Source organism: Pipistrellus kuhlii, unplaced genomic scaffold (assembly GCF_014108245.1).
Source record: "Pipistrellus kuhlii isolate mPipKuh1 unplaced genomic scaffold, mPipKuh1.p scaffold_m20_p_4, whole genome shotgun sequence".
In the NCBI taxonomy this organism is placed as follows: Eukaryota; Metazoa; Chordata; class Mammalia; order Chiroptera; family Vespertilionidae; genus Pipistrellus; species Pipistrellus kuhlii.
In genome coordinates this window covers 2,778,530-2,806,092 of record NW_023425540.1, presented here as the reverse complement: position 1 = coordinate 2,806,092, position 27,563 = coordinate 2,778,530, and the positions used below count along the sequence as shown (strand labels likewise).

General features: G+C 54.9%; 1 protein-coding gene across 2 annotated transcripts in view; it reads left to right on the top strand.

Moving 5' to 3' along the window:
- The first annotated feature begins 3,961 nt into the window (after window positions 1–3,961).
- MTMR12 (myotubularin related protein 12) overlaps window positions 3,962–27,563 on the top strand; it is a 43,499-nt gene continuing 19,897 nt past the window's right edge. The window contains exons 1-5 of one of the 2 annotated variants that reach the window (XM_045571513.1): window positions 3,962–4,144; window positions 21,234–21,294; window positions 24,144–24,283; window positions 25,021–25,093; window positions 25,803–25,905. In XM_045571513.1, coding sequence (XP_045427469.1) covers window positions 4,064–4,144; window positions 21,234–21,294; window positions 24,144–24,283; window positions 25,021–25,093; window positions 25,803–25,905 — 458 coding nt within the window. In that variant the 5' untranslated portion in view covers window positions 3,962–4,063. Of the gene's footprint in view, window positions 4,145–21,233; window positions 21,295–24,143; window positions 24,284–25,020; window positions 25,094–25,802; window positions 25,934–27,563 lie in introns of both variants that reach the window. The other variant, XM_036410546.2, reaches the window with a different exon arrangement.

Here is a 27,563-nt window from a genome sequence, read left to right as displayed (position 1 = left end):
CGGAGTGGGTGAGAGGCCCTGACCAGACACTAGGGCAGGGATGGCTACTCATCTCACCACAGACACAGGAATGAGGGGGGACTGCACCCAGGCACTCAAGGGGGTGAGAGGTGGATGGTGACAGTGGAAGAGAGTCCACCCTTGTCCCTCCTGGCCAACGAGGCCTCGCTGCTCTGCGCTCACAAAAGTTGGCAGCTGAGTCTTAGATTGGGGGGGTAGGGCCAGGGTGCCAGGGCATGGTGGGCACCCAGCAGGGGTGGGGAAAGGATGGGAGCTGGCACTTTGCAGGAGTTGAGGCTGCAAGACGCCAGGTTGCCTCCATTGTCTCATCCCACTTCACTCCAAAACCACAGATTAGAGATACAGCGATTCCGAACCTCAAGCTGCGAGCGCAGAGCATGAGATGCCAAGCGCTTCTAAGTGTGGGCCTGTGGGGCTGCACCAGCGCATGTCCAACAAACCAGCCCGGCCATAGGGACCGCGCTGACATACCGACTCTGGTGGGAGATCACGGAAAACCCAAGTTATTTGAAAAGTAAGGAACTAAAAATTTGCTCAGAACGTCAGCCCTGCCCTGACAGGTTTGGCTCAGTGGATAGAGCGCCAGCCTGCGGACTGAAGGGTCCCGGGTTTGATTCCAGCCACGGGCATGTACCTTGGTTGCGGGCACATCCCCAGTGTGGGTCGTGCAGGAGGCAGCTGATGGATGTTTCTCTCTCATCGATGTTTCTGACTCTATCCTTCTCCCTTCCTCTCTCTAAAAAATCAATAAAATATATTAAAAAAGAAGAAGAAGAAGAAAAAAAGAATGTCAGTTCTGGTTGGGCGGCTCGGTTGTGGCAGCGTCGTCCGCTCACCAAAAGGTGGTGGGTTTGGTTCCTGGCCAGGGAGTGCACCTCGGTTGCAGTGCCCTGGCGGGGCTGCCTCTTCACTGTGAAAAGTGAAAAACTGTTGTGAGATATAAGGTGGTGTTCTCGGTCCTGACAGAGACCTTCATTCTTCAGCGCCTCCTGAAGGAGGGTCTTTCTTTACGAAGCTTGGCTTGGCCTCCCCCAGTAGAACGGACACTTTCACGGTGCTCTGTCCTCGTGGGCGTAATTATAATAAAAAGAACATGGGCTCTGGAACCTGCCACTGGCTGGAATCCCCGTTCTGTCGGTAACTAGTTGTCGGACCTGGGCAAACGACTTACATCTGTTCTCTCACCTGGAAACAGGCTAATGCAGCTCAGTGGTGGCGACGGCGCTGAAAACAGGGTGGGCTTACCAGTGGCTGTCTTGTGGGAAATGAGGCTGAGACCGTAGAGGAGTAACACACACTCCGTCTTCGCTGAAACAACTCCATCTCAGTAAAATTCTGCAGTTAAAATGACCCAACACATCCTAGGATAGTAACATCATGTTCTGCAAGATAGTTGTCTTGTCAATTAAATGGTAACGAGCGTTATTTTACAGGCCCTTTGGGGCCCAATGACCATGGGGAACATGGTGTGGCTCCCCCGAGATCACCGCCCCCAGAGGATGCTTTAGGGACCTCCGCCTCATGCCCAAACCCCGCACTCACCCGAGGCTCCTACAAGAACCCAGCCGAACCCGGTGGATAGAGAGTTGGCCTGCGACTGAAAGGTCCCAGGTTTGATTCTGGTCAAGGGCATGTACCTTGGTTGCGGGCACATCCCCAGTGGGGGGTGAGCAAGAGGCAGCTGATTGATGATTCTCTCTCATCGATGTTTCTAACTCTCTATTCCTCTCTTCCTCTGTAAAAAATCAATAAAATATATTAAAAAAAAAAAAGGAACCCACAAGAACACCCCAGGGAGCTCAAAGAGACGGAGAGAGGGACACACATACACACACGTTTGTTTTCTACTTATTTATGAATTCACTTAAGGCCCAATGCATGAAATTTGTGCAAGAGCAGGCCTTCCTTCCCCGGCTGCCGGCACTGGCTTCCCTCTGGCACCTGGGACCCAGGTCTCTCTTGCAGCCCAGCTTCGTTAGGAGGGTTGGCTGGAAGGATGTCCAGTCTAATTAGCATATTACACTTTTATTATTATAGATAAGTTGATTCTGGTATCAGCTCTGACAAGGTATTGAACTTGCAACCTTTACGTATCAGGAGAACTCTAATCAACTGAGCTACCCAGTTAGGGCCACAAGTTCTTTTCAATAAAGTAATAAACTCCAGCTGCTTGATCTTGTACTGAATTCAGTGCTTGTTTCTATGAGATTGAAACTCAAGACGTGGCATTCAAGGTCTGGGAACAAGGCTATAGGACTTGTCCTAAAACTATGTTTGCAAAAGCAAGTGCATTCATTATCTGTTAGATTTTGGATTTATTCAGAGTTGCTTGGAAGAGTGTGGGTGAGGAGCATTCATGGTAATGAAGAAGGCAAGAGCATTAGTTCTTGACATAGAAAAAATTAACTGCAAATATTTATTAGCGTTTTCCACTAGAATTTAATTCTAGTGGAAAACACTAATAAATATTTGCAGTTAATTTTTTCTATGTCAAGAACTAATTGGTTTTTAGAGAGTGGGAGTGAGGGGGAAAGACAGAGAAACATCCATCTCACACCCATTGGTTGCTTCCTGCATGTGGATTGAGCCTGCAACCGAGGTGTGTGCCCTTGGCTGCAATTGAACCTGGGACCACTCAGTCTCTGGGCCCACAGTCTATCCACTGAGCCAAACCAGGTAGCCAGGGCTAGACGGAATTCCTTGAAAGCTGTGCCCTGTATTTATCCATCTGAGCCTAACAGTGCGTGGCGCCAAATATGTTATTTCAATGAACTTTCTTTGCAATCTTCACTAAAAATGAGGGTTTTATTGGTAACTTGGGAGAGTGGTTAAGAGAAGTCTCTTACAAAGTCTTTGAATATTGTCAGAAACACAAAGAAACAAAAAAATTTTGGAAAACGAGATCGACAAGGCCTTTTATAATCAAACATTAAACCTATTCCCAAGTGCCTGTTAACTCTTGGTTTATCTCATTTTTTTTTTCCAACATTTAAAATAAACCTGAAGCCGTTAATGTGGATTTGGAACTCACACGTAGCGATCTGATATCCTATACTTCTGCGAAGTTTTTTTTTTTTAAGTTTTTATTTATTTTATTTTGTTATTTTTAATACACACACACACACACACACACACACACACACACACATATATATATATATTTTATAGAGAGGAAGAGAGAGGGATAGAGAGTTAGAAACATCGACAAGAAAGAGAGACATTGATCAGCTGCTTCTTGCACATCTCCTACTGGGGATATGCCCGCAACCAAGGTACATGCCCTTGACCGGAATCGAACCCGGGACCCTTCAGTCCCCAGGCCGACGCTCTATCCACTGAGCCACACCGGTTTCGGCACTTCTGGGAAGATTTCTTTCTTTCTTTTTTTAATTTTTTATTCTTTATTGATTTCAGAGAGGAAGAGAGAGGGGTAGAGAGAGAAAAATCAATGATGAGAATTATTGATCAGCTGCCTTCTGCACGCCCCCTATTGGGGATCGAGCCCACAACCCGGGACCCGCAGGCCGAGGATCTATCCACTGAGCCAAACCGGCCAGGAGGCTGGAAAGTCTCATTTCAAAGCAACAAGACAACTGCTGTGAAGCTGCTCCGAGTTTAGTCCCCGCCGGACCATTGGACGACGGCGACATGCTTGCTATCCAATCGCCGACGAGCTCCGAGAGAACCCTCTCTGGATTGGTCAGAGGAAACATCTCTCCAGGTGCATTCAAACAGAGGCATGGCGCAGGGGGTGGGCCGAGAGCGGTTCTGGCCAATCAGAGAAGCAGAAGGGCGGGCTTTCCCGCTGGTGAAACAGCCAATCTCAGATGGCGAATGTCCGCCAGTTGGACGAGGGGAGGGGGCGTGGCCCGGCGGGGAGTGGGCGGGGCGGGCGCGGCGGGCGGGGCGCGCGGCGCCGGATGCGGGCGGCGGCGGCCTCGCGGGCCTGGGAGGGGCGGAGCCGCGCCTGAGCCGGCGGCCGCGCTCCGAGCCGGGGCCCAGCCGCCGCCTGTGCCCGCGCGTCGCGGCCCCGGACGCGGGGATGCTGGGCAAGGGCGTCGGCGGCGGGGGCGGCGGCTCCCGGGCGCCGAAGCCCTCCTTCGTGTCGTACGTGCGCCCCGAGGTGAGCGGGCGGGCGGCCGCGGCCGGGAGGGCCCGGGGGGCGGGCGGGCGCCGGGGTGGAGGGCCGGGCGGGATGAAGGGCCGGAGCCCGAGGTCCGCGGCCGGCGCCCTGGGCCCGTCGGGGAGCAGCCGGGCCGGGGAGGAGGCGGGGGCCGGGCCCGCGGGGCCTGCCCTGCCCGGGTTTCCCGCGTCCAGCCGCGCCCTGAGCTCCGCGGGCGGGACTGCGGCCCGGCCCCCGCCTCCTCCCCGGGGGCGCCCCCTCCGCCGCTGCCGGCCCCCACCCAGCCTCCCCTTCGCCTCCTCCCCTCCTCCCCCATCCCCCGCTCCCCGCACCCCACCTTCCCTAGTGCTCCTGCCAAGCCCGTCCATTCAGTCGCTCACTCACTCACTCACTCATTCACTCACTCATTCACTCACTCACTCATTCACTCACTCATTCACTCACTCATTCACTCACTCATTCACTCACTCACTCACTCATTCACTCACTCATTCACTCACTCATTCACTCACTCATTCACTCACTCACTCATCCATTCATTCACTCATTCATTCACTCACTCATTCACTCACTCATTCACTCACTCACTCATTCACTCACTCACTCACTCACTCACCCACTCACCCATTCATTAACTCATTCATTCACTCACTCACTCATTCACTCATCCACTCATCCATTCATTCACTCACTCATTCACTGATTTACTCATTCATTCATTCACTCATTCACTCACTCACTCACTCACTCACTCATTCATCCATTCATTCACTCATTCAGTGATTCATTCACTCATCCACTCATCCATTCATTCACTCACTCATTCACTGATTTACTCATTCATTCATTCACTCATTCACTCACTCACTCACTCACTCACTCATCCACTCACTCATCCATTCATTCACTCACTCACTCACTCACTCATCCATTCACTCATTCACTCATCCATTCACTCATTCACTCATCCATTCACTCATTCACTCATCCATTCATTCACTCATTCACTCACTGATTCACTCACTGATTCACTCATCCATTCATTCACTCATCCATTCATTCACTCATTCATTCACTCATCCATTCATTCACTCACTCACTCATTCACTCATCCACTCACTCATTCACTCATCCACTCACTCATTCACTCACTCATTCACTCACTCATTCACTCACTCACTCATCCATTCATTCACTCATTCACTCACTGATTCACTCACTGATTCACTCATCCATTCATTCACTCATCCATTCATTCACTCATTCATTCACTCATTCATTCAGAACATGTTTCTTGAGCTCCTGCCCTGTGTTGGTCCCTGTCCTAGGCAGTCGGGACCTGCATCCATGGACAGAAGGGGCATCTGGGTGTCAGAGAGAGGAGCGAGCGGCGGGCAGGACAGCGGGGAGTCCCATGGAGTGTCTGCAGGCCGCCAGGGTCTGGGGGAAAGCGCCCCCATTTTCTTCCTTGCAGAGGCCTGAAGGGTGCTTGGGTGGGAGGACAGGCCTGGGTGTGTGTGTGTGGGGGGAGCACCCAGGGAAACCGCCTGGTGTGAGAGGGGCCTGGCGAGGGGACCACTTGTGGGTGCTGAGGGCCTCTGGAGCAGGGCCAGGGCTGGTGGGCTGTGAGGCCCCAGTCTGAGGCCTGTGGGTCGCTATCTTCAATGCCAAGACGTGTGGTGTCTTGGGTGGAGCCGGCGCCGGCCCAGGGGCTGATGGTTAGACCTAATTTTAAAAATAAAGTGCAAACCACTTCCTCTTCCTCTGTAAGTGCCTGATAAGGAGTCGGGGTCACTTTGAATTTCCAGCTGGCTTCCCTTGTCGTGTCCTGGGCAACCCTGAGTCCGTTGTCTCTCTCTCTCTCTCTCTCTCTCTCTCTCTCTCTCTCTCTCTCTTCTCTCTCTCTTCTCCCCCCCCCCCCCTCTCTCTCTCTCTCTCTCTCTCTCGGTGGCTTTTGATTTTTTTACTTATTTATTTTTTTATTGCGCCCTGGTTGAAGTACAACTGATCTTTAACCTTCCCTTGTAAGTGAGGTTAAACTGCAAGTGGAGAAACTTCTGAAATGTGGCCACAGTTCAGGAACGCTCAGATTTTTTCACCGGCCAAGTGCACATGTTGTAATCAGGCGTGCTTTCCCTCTGCCCGCAGCGCCGGTTCCATTTCTTCTGAGGGTGGCCAGGGAAGGGAGCCTGCAGCCTGCAGTGACCAGATCCCTACAGCTGGCAGTGTTTTCAGATCCTTATGGCTGGCAGTTTTTTTTCAGATCCTTAAAGTTGGCAGTTTTGTTTTCTTGCAGGAAAATAGTGCTGTGTAGGTTGTAAGCAGTCTCCAAAAATGTTTTGTGACAGAGGGTAAGGCTCTGATGTAAATTGTGGGTGGTTTTTAAGAGACGCGAGAGCGGGGGTGAGGAGACAGTTGGTGTGGAAGTACGTGTGCCGCTCTGCCAGATGTCACGCTGGAGATGGTGAGCGCAGCCTGGAGGCCCAGCCCGCGTGCGTCGGAGGGCGCTGGGCTGGTGGCACGCTCTGGCTCTCCGCGGGGGCGCTCCTCATGCTTCTCTGAGGACGGGCCTCCTGCCGTTTCTCCTTTCCTTGGGTTGCCTTCACCTTGCTGCCTGTGAAGGCTGGCTTCCTAGCCCACTGGTCGGCAAACTGCGGCTCGGCTCGAGAGCCTCGGTTTGCTGCTCTGCTGTAAGGCATTACCCTGACCCAGCAGTTTTGACTTCAGGTTAAAGACATCAGTACATCATTAAAATGTTTCTTAAGTGTTTTTCCCGAAGGCAGTGGTCTGCAAACCGCGGCTTGCGAACTGCATGTGGCTCTGGAGCCGCAGTTTGCTGACCACTGTCCTAGCCCTTCTTCGTATGCACGTTCCTTTTGTTAGCGGGAGATCCTGGGTTTGCGGGACGGTCTGAGCTGCCAGGACAGCCTGCACGCCTCCTGATACCATGGTATCTGTGCCTGGTGATGAACTTGGTCCTGGCCCATCAGGCCTGGGGCGTTCAGCGCGGCTGCTTTTGCTATGCCAAGCAATCTGTTAGGAGCCAGCACTTCCTGTTAAAGGCAGAAGTGTTTAACTGGAAAATGGATTTGACGATGATGCTTTTCAACATCATGGCTTATTTTTCATTCTTATCAGAAAGGATTGGCTCAGCCGGCCTGGCTCATGGTTGAGTGTTGACCTATGAACCAGGAGGTCACAGTTCGATTCCAGGCCAAGGAGGCAGCCGATCAATAATTCTCATCATTGATGTTTCTACCTCTCTCTCCCCCTTCCCTTCTCTCTGAAATAATAAAAACATGTTTTAAGAAAAAAAAAAAGGAAAGGCTTGCATTGGCCAGCTTAACTCGAGGGCTAGAGATTAGCTCCAGTTTATAACTGGATCTCCGCCAGAGTAACTGTCCTTCTGTTATTGATCCCTAACCGATGAGGGTGAGAGTTACATCCTGAACTGCCACTGAGGACCTTCGGTCAGTGTGTGAGCTCTGCCCAGACGCTTGTGAGGGGAGTGGAGGTGAGCAGGAAGGAGAGGGCTGGGCCTGCTTGGTGGTGCTTGACGGCTGGCACCATGTCTCCGCGCCCCACCCCAGCTTAGCCCCGGTACATGGTGCAAAGGGTGCTGGGGAGCCCCTGTGCGGAGCCCCTGAGCTGTGCCTCAGGGAGGCATCTGTTGATCGGGAGCCAGATCCGTTTTTCTTGTTACATAAAATGTTTGAATTATTTCAGGAGGTATAAGTGTTCACTGTAGACAAATAAGAAAATTGTTTGGCCGGCGAGGCTCAGTGATTGGACATCGACCTATGAACTAGGAGGTCACAGTTCGATTCCTGGTCAGGGTATGTGCCGGGGTTTGCAGGCTTGATACCCAGTGTGGGGCGTGCAGGGGGCAGCTGATCAATTATTCTCTCTCATCATTGATGTTTCTGTCTCTCCCTCTCCTCTCCTCTCTGAAATCAATAACAGTATATTTTAAAAAAATAATAAGAAAATATAGATATGCAAACATTTTACAGAAAAGTTATGTTTATTGACAACTTGGAGTGTATCCTATGGGTGTGTGTAGTGTATCCATATATATATATTTTTTTTTACCAAAATAGGATTGATATTGTTGATTATATTACTTTGTAATCTGCCTTTTTCGCCAGAAATATACCGTATATTGTAAATGTCTTTCCATGTCATTTGTTAACCTCATTTTGATTTGACCCCTTTTTCTCAACAGAGACATACGGTGTCTTGGGGAGATAGATGTTAAGTAGGTAGCCAAAGAACCAAGAACGTAATATGGTAATGTGATTGTGAAGTGTTTTTCCACTTAGTCATCTTCTCTGGTGATGAGAGACAGGTCTGATTCTTCAAAGCTGTCAGCTTTCTGCTCAGTTAGCTTGAAATTGTAAACACTGGTTTGGTAATTTCTAGTGATTAGAAATGCTTGCCTGGCCGGTGTTGCTGGTTGAGTTTCGACCCATGAACCAGGAGGTCTCAGTTCAGTTCCCCGTCGGGACACATGTCCAGGTTGCAGATTGAATCCCAGTGGGGGCCTGCAGGAGGCAGCTGGTCAGTGATTCTCATCATTGATGTTTCTATTTCTCTCTCCCGCTCCCTTCCTGTCTGAAATTAATTTAAAAAATTTAAAGAACATATATGTAATTAAAAAAAAAAATCTAGTGTCTGTAACCAGAAGCTTAAGAGGTCCTAAGAGAAAGCTGTGATTCAGTAATAGTCCGTTCCGTTGTGATAAGGAAGTTGAATGGAAACTTCGGGAACTTGTGTGTGTAGAGCTGCTGTACTTTGCCCATATTTGTGCAATATTCCAGATACGGTCACAACGCTCTTTCCAGGAGAATCTGGTCAGTGTTTGACTTCAATGCACTAATGGTAATAGTTTTCACCGTCTTCTTTGTGGAGATGGAGATTGGAAGGAATTTGAAGGTCATCCAGTCGATGCTGCGCCCTCTGTGACCAGATGTGGAAGCGAGGCCCGGGGTTCGTGTCCTCCCTGCAGCCAGCGCCATAGCAGGACAGCCCGGACCTGCCGCTGAGCCGCAGGCAGGGGCGCGGGAGAAAAGGCAGGAAGAGAGGAAGACGGGGAAGGGGCAGAACAAGAATCCAGACTTAAGAGCTGACTTTTTTTTCATTTGTCCCTTTTAGGGAAAAGAACCCATTTCATTGCTTGTCCTCACTAAGGTTATTTCTTCGGTGGGGAGAGGTAAGCCTGTGTCCTGTGTCTTCCCAGAGACGGGACTGTGGGTCTATATCAAAACTGAAAAACCTAGTGATCGCTGATGGGTGTAGGTCCGTCTGTGTTCCCGAAACAGCACTGGCCTTTTTCCTCCTTCCCCCCGTCTCCTGGGGGACACTGGTGCGGTTACCTCCCTTTCTGTGTTTAGAGGCGGAAAGGGGCCCAGAGAAGGCGAGTCGTCAGGGTCCCAGCTGGCGAAGGGTGTTGGGTGTCCACATTCTTCCTCCTCATGTGTATGAGTGCAGAACATGTTGTCCGGAAGCATGCGCACACCGAGTGCCTCCTCACAGTGTTCTCAGCAGCAGTGTCTCCTTGGCTCTTGTTAGTTCCCCTCCAGTGACAGTGGAACAGGCTCCATGGAGACACGTTAGTTAGTTCCTCGGTGTTTCCTCAGCACCTAGTTCCAGGCACTGCTCAGTGCCGGGGTACAAACAGATGACGTATTTGAGCTTATTTTGTGGTAAAAGACTACTGTATTGGACCACTCATTTTGATGGCTGATCAATAGATGACAAGAAGAGATTGTTTTATCCTAAAATAGCTCTACTTCCCCAATCCCAGCAATAAAACTACCTTTAAAAGCAAAATCTAGATCCATTACCTTTTTCTTTATTTTAAAGATTATAACTTTTTCTTTTTCCAAAAGACTTTCTAAATGGCAGAATTTTTTCCTTTTATAGAGTCATTGCTAATGACTTAACAGGCCACTAAAGGACATGACAAGTTCTTCCTGAAATGACCACTTTCTTAGCTGTGGCTTCAGCCTGCTGACCTGGCCCGCGCTTCCGCTCTTTCCCTGCTGCATGTGCTTCCTGCGGGTCCGCCTGGCCGCGTCCAGCCCACACGGCTCCTGCTCGGGGCCGCCAGAGCCTGTCAGGAGGCTGCCAGGCAGCACTTCCTGGTCCCCCAGCTGCCATCCGGCAGCCGCCGCCCCCAGAGCCAGACCCGCCTCCGCACGCCTTCCCTCTCCGGCTGCCCTCAGAATCTTGGGCTCTGGGGAACCCGGACTTAGAAATCCAGAGTTCTAGATTTTTCTCTGAATATCTATCCTCAACAGGACGTTAATGGTCTTGGACTACTTCCACATTAAACCGTCCTGTATGGTAGCGTACGCTAGAGAAACCTAGTTTCGGGGGCCACAGTGTTTTTTATCACTATGAGATGTGCACCCTATTTTTATGATAAAGACAGTGTAATAAAGTTGCAGACTTTACAAGTTAGAGAAATAAAGTCACCCTTAGTTATGCTGTCCTAATGGAAGCACTTGTTTTCTAGCATGCCCAGGCTCTGTGTGTGTCTGTCCTACATGGTTGCAATCACATGTGTACAAATTTTCACCTGCATGTGGTTGCCGCGTTTGACCGTGTACTGCTGGTCTGTGTCAGGAGAGCTTATACTGGGAGTTGTTTTTCCAGCAGGAAAACACCCTCAATTTCTCTTCACATTCTGCTCCTGACTTCTGATGTGCTACTTTTTAAGACCATAAGGACAGTGGGTTTGCAGTTTAATGAATCATTTAAAAACACTTGGTAAGATAGTGTAGATCGAACTGGAATAATTCTTAGGTAGCCTCTAATCTTCTGTTGCTTTGGGAAGGAAGAGAGGAGGTGAGGGGGAGAGGGGAGGACAGGAGGAGGGAGTGAAGCTGCAGGAAGGGCTGCAGGGTCTACGGCCCAGGAGTCCCTTCTGCCTGCCTGCCTGCCTGCCTGCCTATCTGCCTGCCTGCCTGCCTGCCTGCCTGTCTGCCTAACTGCCTGCCTAACTGCCTGCCTGCCTAACTGCCTGCCTGCCTGCCTAACTGCCTGCCTGCCTGCCTAACTACCTGCCTGCCTGCCTGCCTGCCTAACTGCCTAACTGCCTGCCTGCCTGCCTAACTGCCTGCCTGCCTGCCTGCCTGCCTAACTACCTGCCTGCCTGCCTGCCTGCCTGCCTGCCTGCCTGCCTGCCTAACTGCCTGCCTGCCTAATTGCCTGCCTAACTGCCTGCCTGCCTAACTGCCTGCCTAACTACCTGCCTGCCTAACTGCCTGCCTGCCTGCCTGCCTGCCTGCCTAATTACCTGCCTAACTGCCTGCCTAACTACCTGCCTGCCTAACTGCCTGCCTAACTGCCTGCCTGCCCAACTGCCTGCCTGCCTGCCTAATTACCTGCCTAACTGCCTGCCTAACTGCCTGCCTGCCTAACTGCCTGCCGAACTGCTTGCCTGCCTGCCTAACTGCCTAACTGCCTGCCTGCCTGCCTAACTGCCTGCCTGCCTGCCTGCCTAACTACCTGCCTAACTGCCTGCCTGCCTGCCTAACTGTCTGCCTGCCTGCCTGCCTAACGCCTGCCTAACTGCCTGCCTGCCTAACTGCCTGCCTGCCTGCCTGCCTGCCTGCCTAACGCCTGCCTGCCTGCCTGCCTAACTGCCTGCCTGCCTAACTGCCTGCCTGCCTAACTGCCTGCCTGCCTGCCTAACTGCCTGCCTGCCTGCTGCCTGCGTGCGCAGCTCCAGGAGTCAGCAGCCAGTTGCTCTCCCATGTTCGCCTCTGTGTCTCAGTGGCGCTGCTGCATGAAACATGGGAATAATAATAACGCCTCTTTACCTGCAGTGTCTGAGTGGTTATGAATAGTAAATGTGATTTATGAACAGTAAATGTGATTTGCAGGGAGAGAGAGCCCTGAGCAGGGTCCAGGCGCAGGGTCAGCCTTCAGGAGCTGGGCTGTCACGGTTGCTGTTCGGAGCGGTGGTCAGAGCCACCTGGGTGGCTTCAGAAAGTGCGTGACCGTTAATCTCAGCACGCAGACATCTCCGCTAAGGCGTGAACGAAAGTGAGTGTCAGTGGTGTGCAGCATGGCATCATGCAGGGAAGTCCGCTGGGTGGGACGCGCACAGAATTTTCCACTCTCTCTCAGAGCTCCTTTTCCTCTTTTCTTGTTCCTTCGTGTCTGAGAATGGTGTGATTACATGTAAAATTCCACCCGAATGGAACACTTAGGAGTTGACTTTTTTCATTGTTCACATTTGGCCTTTGACATTTTGCTAGTTTCAGCCTGTGTGCCTATTTCTCTCTCCTCGCTTCTAAGTCTGTCTGTCATAGAGCAGAATCTGTCCGTTTATCAGGTCCGGTCAGTGGTTCACATGAGATCTGGGTAAGTAAAATCAATGGCCTCCGGGAGTAATAATGATTTCACAGGCAGTTGCAAGACCGTGCTGTTTTGATTCCATATGTAAATCCTGAGCTAACACCGTCGCCCCCTCCTGTGCCGGTCCTCATTGCTCCCAGACACGGCTGGCCGCAGCCTTTCCCTGGCAGCCTGGCGGCCTCACGGCTGTGCTTCGGGGGGAGGGAGAGGTTCAGCCACAGCAAAGCCAGGTGTGCCTGGAAGCCAGGCCACTGTGGTGCGAGGTTGTGGGCCTGCCTTTCCCTGCCAGAGGGCCAGCCCTGCTCCACACAATGCCCTGCGCTCTGAGGCTTTGTTTTTGCTCCGAGAGTTTTAAATCCTGAGAGAACCTCGCAGGAAATGAGCCCAGTGTTTCAGATGAAAAGTCCACTGTTCCCGCCTTTTCTCCAGACTTAAAATGGAATTCCTGTTCTGCTTCTGTCCCGTGAGCTCCGTTTCCCGTTGTGACGTGGGCTTTCTGACTTCCTTCCTCACCTGTAGCTTGGATGGCGTGTGCCCTGCAGGCTTGTTTGGAGCGCAGGGTGGACATGTGGTGGACACTCGGCACAGCTGGATGCTGTGGTCAGCAGTGACGGATCGGAGGAATTCTGGATTGCCTGCCTCCCCTTCGCTAAGCACTGAGCTGGAGTTAGGAAGGCAGGAGGCCAGCCCCGGCACCAGGAGTTCTCCTGCGGAAGAGGGCGTCAGCAGAGGCTGCCAGCGGCTGTCCGGAGCGGTGCTGCCTGCTGTGCGGGAGCACTGAGGAGGGCACCGTGGAGCACGGAGCGCAGAGGAGGAGGGCTGCTGAGCACAGCCTCCGCAGGCTGTAGGGGGACTGGAAAGGGCGGCGGCAGAGGGGCCTGGTGGGGAGGAGGCTGCTGTAGCTGGCAGCCAGAGGGGCGACTCCGAAGGCGCATTGGGACCAGGTGGCTGGAGCGTCCGTCCTCACCCCCACGGAGGCATGTGCACGTGAGAGCGCCCGGAGAGGAATCCCGGCCGCTGCGAGGCCCGCAGGACTGTCTTCCTCTGGAGCTGCTGGCTCCCCTGGCACCGAGCCCTCAGGCAGCTCCTGCTGAAGGCGTCAGCTCGGCACCACTCTCCAGCTGGTCTGGCCCTTACGGGGCAGTCCTGGAGGGGGGGGGCGGAGGCAGAGGGCAAGGCCATGTTCTGCAGCTGCCGCCGGTCACACCAGTTAGCTGGAATGATGAGACCCTGACGCCCCTCGCTGCCACCTGCCACCCTCTCTGAACACCTGCTCACACCCAGTGCTGCCTCTGTCACTCGGGGAGAGCGTGGCTTTGGGCTTGGAGCTCTGTGCTGGCACTGTGGGTTTGGGCTGGAATTTAACTCTCTGAGCTGCAGTTTTCTGACCTGTGAAGTGGGAATTAAAACAATAGGATCGAGCCCATAGATTGTTGTTAGTTCAGTAAGGCAATCCTCGTCACAGTACCTGGCGTGCAGTAAACACTAACTGAATTGTAGTGGCCGTTACTCCTCTCCCAGAAGCTGCAGCCGTGTGTGTGTGTGTGTGTGTGTGTGTGTGTGTGTGTTCACATGTTCTTTGGGCCACCAGTGTGGGTCCCGATAGAAGCAAGACTTGGCCTACATTCTACCGCCCCTCCAGCACTGCTCTCCCTGGCGCCCGTGGGGGCTGTGCCTGGACTGGGTGCTGTCCGTCTTGTGGGCGCTGCCCTGTCCCACAGGCACCACCCCTCTCCCCGGAGGGCCTCTTCCCGCACTTTCCCTCCCAGTGAGCTGACCCTTCTCTGCCCTCCTGAAGCAGTCTGACTCCTGTCTGAGGGCTCCAGCAGGACCCGCCAGCGGCCCCTTTTCCCCGCCGCTGTGCTCCCACCAGGAGTGGTCCCCGGACCTTTGGGGAGGGAGGTCTGTCTGCATGTCCATCGCCATCCTCTCCTGGCATCTCCTCTTGTGCCTGGGACCACACCCCACCGCTCCCGTCGGCAGCGCCCGAGGCAGCCCGGGCACTGCGGCCTGGCCTGCTGCAGCCTCCGTGCATCATTTCCACTGGAGTTCCCTCCCGGCCCCCCACGTCTCCTCTGAGCCACTGGAGTTCACTCCCGGCCTCCCACGTCTCCTCTGAGCCACTGGAGTTCACTCCCGGCCCCCCACGTCTCCTCTGAACCCACTGGAGTTCTCACTCCCGGCCCCTCCACGTCTTCTCTGAGCCACTGGAGTTCTCACTCCCGGCCCCTCCACGTCTCCTCTGAGCCACTGGAGTTCACTCCCGGCCTCCCACGTCTCCTCTGAGCCACTGGAGTTCACTCCCGGCCCCCCACGTCTCCTCTGAGCCACTGGAGTTCTCACTCCCGGCCTCCCACGTCTCCTCTGAGCCACTGGAGTTCACTCCCGGCCCCCCACGTCTCCTCTGAACCCACTGGAGTTCACTCTCGGCCCCTCCCACGTCTCCTCTGAGCCACTGGAGTTCACTCCCGGCCTCCCACGTCTCCTCTGAGCCACTGGAGTTCTCTCTCCCGGCCTCCCACGTCTCCTCTGAGCCACTGGAGTTCACTCCCGGCCTCCCACGTCTCCTCTGAACCCACTGGAGTTCACTCTCGGCCCCTCCCACGTCTCCTCTGAGCCACTGGAGTTCACTCCCGGCCCCCCACGTCTCCTCTGAGCCACTGGAGTTCTCACTCCCGGCCTCCCACGTCTCCTCTGAGCCACTGGAGTTCACTCCCGGCCTCCCACGTCTCCTCTGAACCCACTGGAGTTCACTCTCGGCCCCTCCACGTCTCCTCTGAGCCACTGGAGTTCTCACTCCCGGCCTCCCACGTCTCCTCTGAACCCACTGGAGTTCACTCCCGGCCCCCCACGTCTCCTCTGAGCCACTGGAGTTCACTCCCGGCCCCCCACGTCTCCTCTGAGCCACTGGAGTTCACTCCCGGCCCCCCACGTCTCCTCTGAGCCACTGGAGTTCACTCCCGGCCCCCCACGTCTCCTCTGAGCCACTGGAGTTCACTCTCGGCCCCTCCCACGTCTCCTCTGAGCCACTGGAGTTCACTCCCGGCCCCCCACGTCTCCTCTGAGCCACTGGAGTTCTCACTCCCGGCCTCCCACGTCTCCTCTGAGCCACTGGAGTTCACTCCCGGCCTCCCACGTCTCCTCTGAACCCACTGGAGTTCACTCTCGGCCCCTCCACGTCTCCTCTGAGCCACTGGAGTTCTCACTCCCGGCCTCCCACGTCTCCTCTGAACCCACTGGAGTTCACTCCCGGCCTCCCACGTCTCCTCTGAGCCACTGGAGTTCACTCCCGGCCTCCCACGTCTCCTCTGAGCCACTGGAGTTCACTCCCGGCCTCCCACGTCTCCTCTGAGCCACTGGAGTTCTCACTCCCGGCCTCCCACGTCTCCTCTGAACCCACTGGAGTTCACTCCCGGCCCCCCACGTCTCCTCTGAGCCACTGGAGTTCACTCCCGGCCCCCCACGTCTCCTCTGAACCCACTGGAGTTCACTCCCGGCCCCCCACGTCTCCTCTGAGCCACTGGAGTTCACTCCCGGCCCCTCCACGTCTCCTCTGAGCCACTGGAGTTCACTCCCGGCCTCCCACGTCTCCTCTGAGCCACTGGAGTTCACTCCCGGCCCCTCCACGTCTCCTCTGAGCCACTGGAGTTCACTCCCGGCCTCCCACGTCTCCTCTGAGCCACTGGAGTTCACTCCCGGCCTCCCACGTCTCCTCTGAACCCACTGGAGTTCACTCCCGGCCCCTCCACGTCTCCTCTGAGCCCCTGGAGTTCACTCCCGGCCCCTCCACGTCTCCTCTGAGCCACTGGAGTTCACTCCCGGCCTCCCACGTCTCCTCTGAGCCACTGGAGTTCTCTCTCCCGGCCTCCCAGGCCATCGGCGAGCGGCCTCTCAGTTGGGATCGAGCCGCTAGCTGTCTGTGCGGTCAGATCTGTGTTCGGAGGCTCACTGGCATTTGGGCCTCACATTTCTCTGCAGCTGGAGTGGCTGACCAGGGGGAGTGTGACAAAGCGTTAGGATTGTTCCAGGCCAGGCAATGTGGTGAGAGCGATCCTTGCTGAGGAGCTTGAGTGAGTAATACTTTCACTGCCCTCAGTAAGTGCTGAGCTGTCAGACAGTGAGGGCTCTGGTTTGGGTCTTAGTGAGCAGTTCCTTCCTTCCTTAAAAAAGAGAGACTCTGAGGTAAGGGGAAAAGCGGTCTAAATGTGAACAACGGACTCGCGAGTAAGTATGGCTCGGGCTGGGGTAGCGCGCCGCCAGAGGTGCTGCCTGCTCCTCTGCTGCAGCCGTTACCGCTGGCAGGACACACCGCGGTGGTTTATAACCGGAACCCAGTTTATGATTGGCAGTTGCCTAGGCTGGGGGCGGGGGTGGGGGGCGATAAGGAGAATGAGGGATGAATGCTAATGGGTACAGGGTTTCATTTGTTGTTGTTTGAGAGAGAGAGAGAAAGACTGAGAGAGACAGACAGACAGACAGACATTGATTGGGGTGTCTCCTCTAGGCACAGGACTGGAATCGAACCTGCAACCTTTGGTGTACGGGATGATGCTCCAACCAACTGAGCCACCGCCCAGGGCGCGTATAGGGCTTCTCTGAGGCACGAAAGGGTCTAAAATGGATTGTGGTCATGGCTTTACAACTCCGGGAACATACTAAACCCCACTGGGTTGTACACTCAGGTGAACTGTATCTTACGCGAATTACTAGTGTGTCTTAATAAACGTGGACAGAAACGAAGTTGGCATCAAGATCACTGAATTGGTCACCGCGTGTGCAGCTGTGTGGCCCAGGCCCATCACTCACCCTCGAGGGGCTTCGTCGGCCTTGTCTGGCAAGGGGGTGGGCATACTTACAGGGTTGTTGTCAGGGCAAAGACATAGGCCTGTGGGAGTGGGCACAGGAGAGCCTCCAGCAGATTACACATTGGCATGTTGAAGTTAGATGTATGTTTTGTGGATAATTAATGCTTAGCCCCGAATGCTCGTCGAGTTCCCTGAGAGATGAGCATTTGCGGTGGCTGAGAACTGGTTTGCGTGCTGGCGAATAGCAGTCCCTCAGACAGGGCGCAGTGCCCTCGTGCCGCCTGTCTGCCTCCTGGCTCCAGAGGCTGGCCGCGTGGTGTATCAGCGGAGTAGCTGCTGCAGGAATTGCCAGAGCCAGTGTCCAGTGGGTCACGTTGAGGCGAGCTGGTCATGTCAGAGGAGTGAGCCTGCTGGTCCTGCCGCTGGAAGGATCCCAGGAGCAGGGAGCCAGCAGCCCAGGAGTCAGTTCTAGGAAACGGGTCCTGTTCTGATTCCCAGCTTCCTGGACCTGGACAGTGAGAGTGTCGCTGAGTCCCTAGTCCCTGTCCTCGGTGCTAAGGCTTCAGATTTGGAGTCTGGCTTTGAGAATGCCCCTCCTCGCTTGGTGAGACTACATCAGTGGCCACCAACTGGGGGTTCGTGAGGTCCGGAAGGTTGGCGACCCTGGGCTGGAGTGTATTTCAGAAAGCTGCTAAGGGATGGTCTCTAGAGGTTCCGTAATACCTGGCACTCATCATACACTTAGGTACTGCAGTTGTTTCTCTCTTAACTGTTTAGGATTGAAGAATAGCACCAGGATCAAAAATTATTTGCCTCTTTTTATGCTTTTGTTTATTCATTCTTTCAGTAGACTTTTATTGACAGTTTACTGTCAGGACAGGCTGCTTCTCCATCACATTGGAGTGGGGGACAGTGGATTACCCCAGTGCAACCATGATCATGAAGCATGCAAGGCAGAGCTAACCGTATCCTGGAGTAAGAGCAGCAAGAGGGATGGGCAGACGTGGATGCGTTCTGGGCTGTTGAGGAAGCAGAGCAAACAGAATGTGGAGGGCAGAAAATACTAGTGCTCTTGGGTGTCTGTGTGGCTAACTGGGTGGCTGGCGGGCCATCTACTGAGTCAGAGTCCAGGAGGGTGAACTGGCTTGGTGAGGGACGGGAGGTGACAGGGCTGTGACATGGGCACACTGGGAGGACCTGAGGGACATTCCAGGGCCGTGGCCCGGCGGCTGTTTGGGTGTCCAGGTCTCCAGCGCTGAGGAGAGAGGTGGAGGGAAGAGCCGTTTGGGGCCATCAGCGTCTGTTGTTGGCGATGCTGTGAGTGGGAGGCTCATCCAGGAGCACAGGCCGCCCAGGAGAGACATGAGGAGGGCAGCTGGAGAGTGTGGGTCGTTTGGCCTGTCCTCATTTCTGCTGATTTTCAAGTCTTAGCTGCCCTCTGACTGCGGCTCTGCCATGCTGCCGTTCCCATCAGCCTGGCCTTCCCGAGCAGAGTGAGCAGAGCGTGCTGCCCTGTCTTTATCATGTGTGGCTCCGGGCGCTCTGGGCAGGCCCAGCCGGTGCTTGTTCCTCCTGGGCCCGCAGTGCTGGCTCAGCGCGGTGCAGTGAGGTGACAGCTCAGCAGACGGCAGTGTGAAAGCTGAGGAGGAGGAGCCAGCGCCTGGGGAGGATGTGTTGTAGTCAAGAGTATGAGCGGCCAGGTAAACTGAGGCTCGAGTCCCACTTCCTTAACCAGGGCCAGCTTCATCGCCGGCTCTGGAAGGACAGTGCTGGCACTAAGGCTTTGAGGACTAAACGTGATGAGGAGTCGAGAAGTCACCTTGCAGGCTCTAGGTTACTGCCTGATCGCCCAGCGTTCCAGGTATTTTGTGTGTGTGCACTTGTTGAGAGCAGAGGTCAGTTCTCACTCGTCTTATCCTCGGCATTTGATGCTTAGGGGAGTCGGAGCTGTTAGTGAAATGCATTGGTTTGTGTTAGAGATGGGTCAGCTCTGAGGAACCAAATGTAGGCGTGAGTGCTGACTCACAGTTTTGCTCCTTGCGTCCATAGGAGCCTGTGCCGTGGGCACACCCTTCCTCAGAAACCTGTTTCCGAGGAGCCAGCAGATGGCAGCTTGGTAAGGCTGCCAGCTGTGGGCAGTGGTCCCAGGAGGTCTCCTTTGGCCACAAGCTTGCTGAGGAGCGCGTGACAGTCTCACCTCTAGTCAGGCGTGGCCTTTGGGTGAGGTTCTTAGATAACGGGGGGCATGGCAGCTGGGGGGCCCAGGGGATTGTTGTTATTAGCAGTGGGAGCAGGAACAGATGTCGCTCCTCGTCATCAGTGGGGTAAACCCATGCTCTTATCCTCTTTACATTTTTTTACTTATCGAGTTGAGAGGTGGAGCGAGAGGGACAGAGAAAGAGACACATTGCTTTGTTGTTCCATTTACTTATACACTCATTGGTTGAGTTTGTATGTGTCCTGACCAGGGATTGAACCCACAGCCCTGGTATATCAGGACAGTGCTCCAACCAACTGAGCTACCCGGCCAGGGCTTGTCCTGTTTTTTTTTTTTTTTAAGGATTTTAAAGTTGATTTTTAGAGAGAGAGGAACGAAAAGGGAGGAAGAGAGAGAAACGAGATGTGAGAGTGAAACATTGCAAGGCCCCCAGCGGGCATGGAGCCCACACCCTGGGCATGGGCCCTGACCGGAATCAGGCGGGCAGCCTTTCGGGGCACAGGACATTGCCCAACCAACCGAACCACATGGCCAGGGCTTATCGTCTTCTTAAATCAACCCAACAAAAGCAATTGGCCTGCTCAAAATGGGTCTCTGAGGCAGCCACAAATTTTCTGCTTCTGCCTCAGTGGGCTGCCTCGCCTCTCCCTGACTCAGCTGTACCACATTTCTTCTGATTCAATCGGGATCAGCATCTTCAGAAAACTACCCAGAGCCCCTGTCAAAAAACAAAACAAGATGAAACAAATTTCAGTTGCATTTGCTGACAAACTGGTGGTGTGTTGCATTACTTTTCGGAGTCAGGCTTGACTGACGGCATCTGCATGCTGTCATGGAACACGTCTCTCTGCCCGGTGCTGCTTGTGAGCGGGTGTTAGCAGAGATGCTCCCGCAGACAGATGAGCCGATGGGCAGGACTACTTCCTGGCTGAGTGGAGGGTGCATTTGGAGGCCCCCAGGCCTCTCTTGTGAGGCTGACAGCCATGCAGGACTATTGCTTTGGCCGTTAATTCATGAAGGATTGCTGCCTGTCTTGGAATTTTCAATAAACACTGAGCCCACCAGGGAGGCATTTGAAGACATTTTCATTGAGAAACAGCCACACAGAGCCCGGCCTTAATTCCTTAACCCATTGGCACTGTCCTGGGGTCGTGGGTAATCAAAAGGGGCCCTGGCATTCCAGCTGTCTTTGCTGGTCCTGGTGCCACAGAGCGGCTGCATGGCATTGGCTTCTTTGGTTTTTTACTGTTTTATTTTTTAAGATCAGAGTATTGACTCCATACGTTCATGTTTTCCTGTTCTTCCCGTTAAGCTCTAGGACAGCGGTGGTTTACCTGTCACCCTGCTTCTCCCTGGAGGGGCCGTTCTGTGGGCTGCCTTCCGCCCTCTCTGCCACGGCTGCCTTCTTTCTGTGGGGCCTTTATCCTCAGCCAGGGAGTACCCCTCCCGCCCCTCCACTCTGCCTGGGCGGCGAATAGTTGTCAGTCCTAAATAATTATCTTAGTGCATTGAACTAATCTGTTGGAATTTTCTGTTATCCTTTAGTTATAAAATACTCTTAAAAAAAGTAATTGGCTTGTCAAATAAACAAAAAACTCCTGCAGGCATATTTTCATGAATATTCTGAAAGCATGGCCTTATTACTCATTTTGAGCCCTAAACAAATAAAATATTACCCTTTGCTCTTGTCTTTTAGGAAATTCACACAAACGAAAAGGAAGCAGCAGAGAAGGAAGTCACGCTTCACTTGTTGCCAGGTAACAGTCATGTCAGCATCATGTACAGCTCAAAGCCAGTGACCATCATGTCATTCCTCTGTCACTGTGTGTGCCTTTGTTTCCATCACACAAAACGTAACGGCCGTGAGCTGGACAGAATACCAGGTTTTTAGCTCAGTACTTACACACTGGGTGCGAGGGCTACAGCGGTGTGAAGACCCCCCCACCCCCAGGTGAAAGTAAACCTGGGCGTCCTCATCTCTGTCCGGTCGCTTCACTGGGCCTGTCCAGTATCTGGTCCTCAGTCAGGTCCCCCACAAAGCCTGCTGCCCACACTCTGCCTGCTGCCTAACTGTAGCCGCCCTTACCTGGCACAGCTGCCCTCACCTAGCGCAGCGGCCCTTACCTGGGCTTCCCCAGGCAGGCGTTGGTGAGTGGCCTCACCTGTCATCTCTGCTTGGTCATCAGAGCACCAATGCCAGGTGTGCTGGCTCACCAACGCCATCCCCGGCCACCACGGCTACCAGGACTTGGCTCTGTGGTCATCACCAAGGAGCGTGGGTTGGTGGGTATTTTTTGTTGTGGCTAATCCTCACCAAGGATATTTTGTCCATTGATTTTCAGGGAGTGGAAAGGAGGGGGAGAGACACAGGGAGAAAAATTGGTGAGAGAGAGACACATTGATGGCTTGCCCCCTGCATGTGCCCCGACCAAACTGAGGATGGTCAGTGCAGGGTCAGTGCTCCAACCACTGAGCAGTACTGCCAGGCGGTGGTGTTTTTGAGATAGGGAAAGTGTCTCTGTGACTTAAGTCAAGCTTTTGTCAGATCTGAATTCAGAACCGGAAACTACTTGATGGTGTGTCCTCTTCCTACATGGGGCTGTCCAGTGCATTCAGTTCTTACGCTTTGTTTTTTCTAACCTCAATAGCTTTTTAACATAAGTGTTTAAAGGTGCGTTTTCCCAAAACAATAGGGGCTGTTCTGGTGCTTTTTATTATTTCCATTTTTGGGGGAGTATGTGAGTATGCACAGGTTTCTGGCTGATCCGCCTTATTTGGTAAATATGTTGGAATTTTATAACTTTTAAAAAAAATGCTTTAAGTTTCAAAGGGTTTTTCCCAAAATAATGGCCTAAATCTTAGTCCATATATCCTATTGTATTTCCTTTTCTTGGACTGTAGGTTCAGAAAAATACTTTGTTTTAAGCTGAGTGTTACCTGCATTCTCCCACTTCCTGGTTACTGCTGGTCTCTTATGGGTGTGCAGTGTGAGCTCCCGCCGGCTCCCCCGTTTCTGAGATAGACTGAGAGCCTGTCTGCGCCCACGACCCGGATCCTCTGCGCACACAGGCTGACACGCTTGCACAGCCTCACCGTGTCCATGCTCGGCGCAGGCTGCAGCCCTGTTCTGGGGAGGCCCACCCAGGAGCCGGGAGCTCAGGAAGCCTTGCCCACAGGTCTTCCACCGGGACTTAGGAGGCACCTTTTCTGGGACTGTTTGAACCCCGAGGGCCCGGACCGCATTGTTTTCTGCAGGCTCTGCGGTCTGGCTGGAGGGGCCTGACAGCCATCTTCTCGTCTCCTTAGCAGCTAGCCCCTGGAAGGCAGAACCATCCCCGTGTGTCCCTGACCGCCCAGCGATGTAACTTTCCGTTCACAGGCTGGAGGTCAGGCTGAATGAATCCGAGCCAAACGGCCCTGGAGGAAGCAGCCAGCGCAGGTTCTGGGGTTACTGATTGGGAGGAGAATTTCCTTCTCCTTTTTGTTGCAAAGTGTCTACACTTCACTTCCCCCTAACCTTCTCTTCTCCTGCCTCAGCCGGCCCCCCGCCCCGATGGGCTCCTGTGGGAGCAGACTGTCCCCGCGCCCTCACCTCTGTCCGCAGGACGGCGCTGGCTCAGGAGGGCAGCTTTCCCGCGGGCGGGCCTGGGAGAGAGGAAGGTGACACACTGGGAGGAAACGCTCCCAGTGAAGAAAGAGAGGAAACCGTTCTTTCCCACAGACCTCTGACCTCCCCTTCCTCCATCCCGGACGGCGGGGACGGCGGGGCCAGGATGCTGTGGGCACGTGCAGCCCGGGAGGCTGCCGGCCAGCCCTGCGGCCAGGGAGACGCCGCTCCTGTCCCTGCTCCAGTGGCTGGAGGCCGGGAGGCTGGGAGGCCGGGGAGGCTGGAGGCCGGGGAGGCCGGGGAGGCTGGAGGCCGGGAGGGCCGGGGAGGCCGGGGAGGCCGGAGGCCGGGGAGGCCGGGAAGGCCGGAGGCTGGGAGGCCAGGAGGCTGGGGAGGCCGGGGAGGCCGGGAGGCCGGGGAGGCCGGGAGGCCGGGGAGGCCGGGGAGGCCGGGAGGCTGGGAGGCCGGGGAGGCCGGGAGGCCGGAGGCCGGGGAGGCCGGGAAGGCCGGAGGCTGGGAGGCCGGGGAGACCGGGGAGGCTGGGAGGCCGGGGAGACCGGGGAGGCCGGGAGGCTGGGAGGCTGGGAGGCCGGGGAGGCCGGAGGCTGGGAGGCCGGGGAGGCTGGGAGGCCGGGGAGGCCGGAGGCCGGGGAGGCCGGCGAGGCCGGCGAGGCGGTGAGGCCTGGGTTGGAGCGGAGCAGGGGCAGGCCTTGCTGCCTCCTGTTGCTCCTGGAACCTCTGCTCAGGCCAAGCAGTAACGCCGAGGCCTTAGCTGCGATGTATTGATAGCTGTCACCCTCCCCTCCCCAGGAAACGTCCTGGATTCATAGTGAGAGGCCAGAGGGCCCTGTGTGGAGGGGTATCTGAGGGGCCTCTGCTCCCGTTGAGCAGCTGTGGGAGGGGAGGCCGTGAGGGCTGTGGTGCGGCCTCTGAAGGGCAGGCGGGAGGCTGGCTCGGGGAGCTGGTGCCCGGGGCTAAGAGGACGTGCTCCGTGTCCAGGGGAGCAGCTGCTCTGCGAGGCCAGCACGGTGCTCAAGTGCGTCCAGGAGGACTCCTGCCAGCGGGGCGTCTGCGGGAAGCTGGTCTGCACGGACTTCAAGATCGCGTTCCTGGGCGACGAGCCTGCGCTGGAGGGCGATGTATGTCCGAGCGCCTCGGCTGGGGCGTGCAGCCCCGATGTGTTCCCTCCCCAGCCCCGCTCCCCAGCACGCACGGCGCCGGGCAGGGTCACACTCTGCTCCCTGTCCTCCAGGAACTCCCGCCCGGCCTCCGCGCGGGCTGGGTTTGACCGCAGGCCGGCGCTTTCCCTCGGTCTCTGTCACCCAGTGTCTAACTCCCTGAATCCGGGTCCTCAGATACGCGGCCCCGTGTTCCCTGTACTGAGCTCTCAGTCCGGGAACGGCTCATAGGCACAGGCCCGCGGCAGCGCGGCGTCGGTGTGCTCTGCACCCAGGGGCTGGGACGGGCAGCGCAGCGCGAGGCTGGCCACGCCGCTCGGGAGCGCCACGCCGGCCGCCACCCTCCGCGAAGCAGCGGCTCCGTGGCCTGTGCGCCCGCGGGCGGCTGGCCCCGGCCTGTGAGAGCACCTAGAGAACGAGCCTGCCATGCTCGTCCTGTGCAGCCCTCACCTGCTGCTGTGACCGATCGCAACATCTCCCGGCGCTCCTGTGTGCTGGCCAGGGCGGCCCCGGAGCGGCGTGCCCGGCCTGGGTCTGACACCGGATCCAGCTCTTCCCACACGCTTTACTGCCCCTGCCCAGGCACGTGGCCGCACTTCTGTGCTGCCTAACATGCACACGCAGGACAGCCAGCTGCCCATGCTAATGTCCGGCAGTGCACGGAAAGGAGTCACAGTTGTTCCTTCTGAATCCTTTAGGAAACCCAGTTTAAGAATAAGATCGTAGGAGCAAATGACATCACACTGCACTGTGTGGATCAGATTTATGGAGGTAAGGATCTCTTTTCCCAAGGTGGAGGGGGGAGGGGGTTCTGAAAGTGTAGCTGATAATGTAGTTCCTATGGTTTTCTGTAGTTTACTGAAATTCCTCCACAGGTTTGTCCTATTTAAATCAGTGCCGTGGTTGATAAAATGAGATGGGAAGTGATTGTTTGGGGTCACTTAGCTGCAGGAGCTCGGACTTGACCTTAGAACCGGTCTTTGCAGTGCCCATGGTGCCGCTGCGGAGGAGGTGGCTGTGCCGTTAGCGTGGGCTTTACTGTAGGGGGAATCTGGGGAAGGGCGTGTCCTGTGTGTGGCTGTCAAGCCTCTCGGCTCCCCTCTATTTCTGCGAGAAGGGCTTTTCCAGAAACCACGCAGCAGCCATTTGTGATGCTTCTAACACCAGCAGGAGCCGCACGGTCAAACTTGGGGCCAGGGAGGTGGCAGAGGGCCCCAGCCACGGACCAGGAGTTGACTGCCCTGAAACCATGTTTCTGGGCCTCCGTCCGTCGTCCATAATCTCAGCTTTCAGAGCTGGGTTCTCTCCTTCGGAGGAGGCCGCTCTCCCGGAGTCTAGTGCCCCTCCAGAGGAATGAGGGGCCTGAGCGTCTCAGAGCCAGGCGCTGCGGGGTGCTGGGGGGCCCTGCTGGCTGCTACGGCATTGTTTCTTCAGCTTGGTGCCTTATAACATCGTTTCCCTTCTGACTTATCACGTGCAGTGTTTGATGAGAAAAAGAAAACCCTCTTTGGACAACTGAAGAGATACCCCGAGAAGCTCATCATCCATTGCAAAGACCTGCGGGTATTCCACTTCTGTCTGAGGTACACAAAGGAAGAGGAAGTCAAAAGGGTAACTAGCTGCCTGTGCTCCAGGCCCTTTCCCCCAGGCTCCCACTCCTGTTTGCTTACATTGCATGAAGGTTGAGGGGCGCCGTTTGCTCTGCAAAGCTGAGCTTGGTTGTAATCCCATCGGCTTTGATCAGAACTGAGAGATATTTGGTAAAGCGTGCCCATGTCTTATCCTGGCAAATGCCACTTTAGTCCACAATGTGTTTATTCCTGGAGCCGCTGCAGGGGCCAGGAAGCAGTCAGGGGAAGGGAGCGGCTAAAGCGGCCTCTTACCTGCCCCCAACAGCCTTCCGGGGGCAGCAGCAGGGACCCCAGCTCCGGGGCAGATGGGGTCTGTCTGGGAAGGAGGAGGCGGCACAGGTCAGATGAGCACAGCCGGGTCACGGGTGACCCTGTGTTTGGGGACACTGGAGTAGACTCCATCTACTTACCACAGCAAAAAAGATGAGTAACGGGGTCAGCCGGTCACAGTGGTCACTGTGACTCCTGAGCTCTCTCTCTGAGATACTGAAGAGGTCAGACCTGCCTCCTGCACCAGGGCAGCCCGGCGAGACCCCGTTCATCTTTTCTCTGGCCCCTGAGTTACGCACACTGACAGGCAAGTCCTGATGTTCTCTCGTTCAGACTAGAGAACGGGGCCCAGGTTCTCTCCAAGCCGGAGAGTGGTGTAGACACGGAAAGTTCCCCAAAAAGCTGAAACTCGCTCTGAGCGATGGTTTAGTCATCTACCCAAACTTGCTTTGGCTTGGAACCTCGAACAAAAAAGCACAATTGATTAATGACTTCTTCTGATCTTCTAGAAGGAAGTCCTAAAGGCCAGAAATGGGCCAGGATCACTCCATGTGTTGGTTATTATCTGAAATCAGCTGTATGTTGTTAATGTCATATTTTTAGAGTATCTAAATATAGCTTTTGAGGTTTTTTAGCACTTAGTTTTTGAGAAATTTGACTGGGCTTAAGAAATTTCCCTAGAAATTCAAAGCTCTTAGAAAACCTAGAAGAATGGCTAGCCTGTGTTTGTTGGGTGTTATAAGAGCCTAGAGGCCCAGTGCATGAAATTGGTGCACTGGGGGGGGGGTGTCCCTCAGCCCAGCATGCACCCTCTCCAATCTGGGACCCATTGGGGGATGTCCAGCTACTGGTTTAGGCCTGATCCCGGGACTGCTGGCTCCTAACCACTATCGCCTGCTTGCCGTCTTGCCTCCTAACTGCTCTCCTGCTGGCCAGATTGAGGCCTAACTACTCCCCTGCCAGCATGACCGTCCCCAGCTGCCCTCCCATGCGGTCCGATCACCCCCAACTACCTTCCCCTGTGGGGCTGAGAAGACGAGGGGTCTCTGGCTGGAGGAGGCAGGGCTGAGGGGACTGGGCACCGCCATCTTGTTGCTGTGGGCGCCTCCATCTTGTGAGGGTGTGGTAGTCAATTAGCATATTCCTGCTTTATTGGCTGTGGGCACTGCCATCTTGTGAGGGTGTGACAGTCAGATAGCTTATTCCCCCCTTATTAGATAGGATAGCATCCTGGAAGCAGATCTCAGCACATTGTCGCATGCTGCCTGAGGTGCCTCTTAGCAGAATGAAAACTTAGATACTCTGTGCTTTCTGCCAAAGACATGACGGCTCCATTGCCT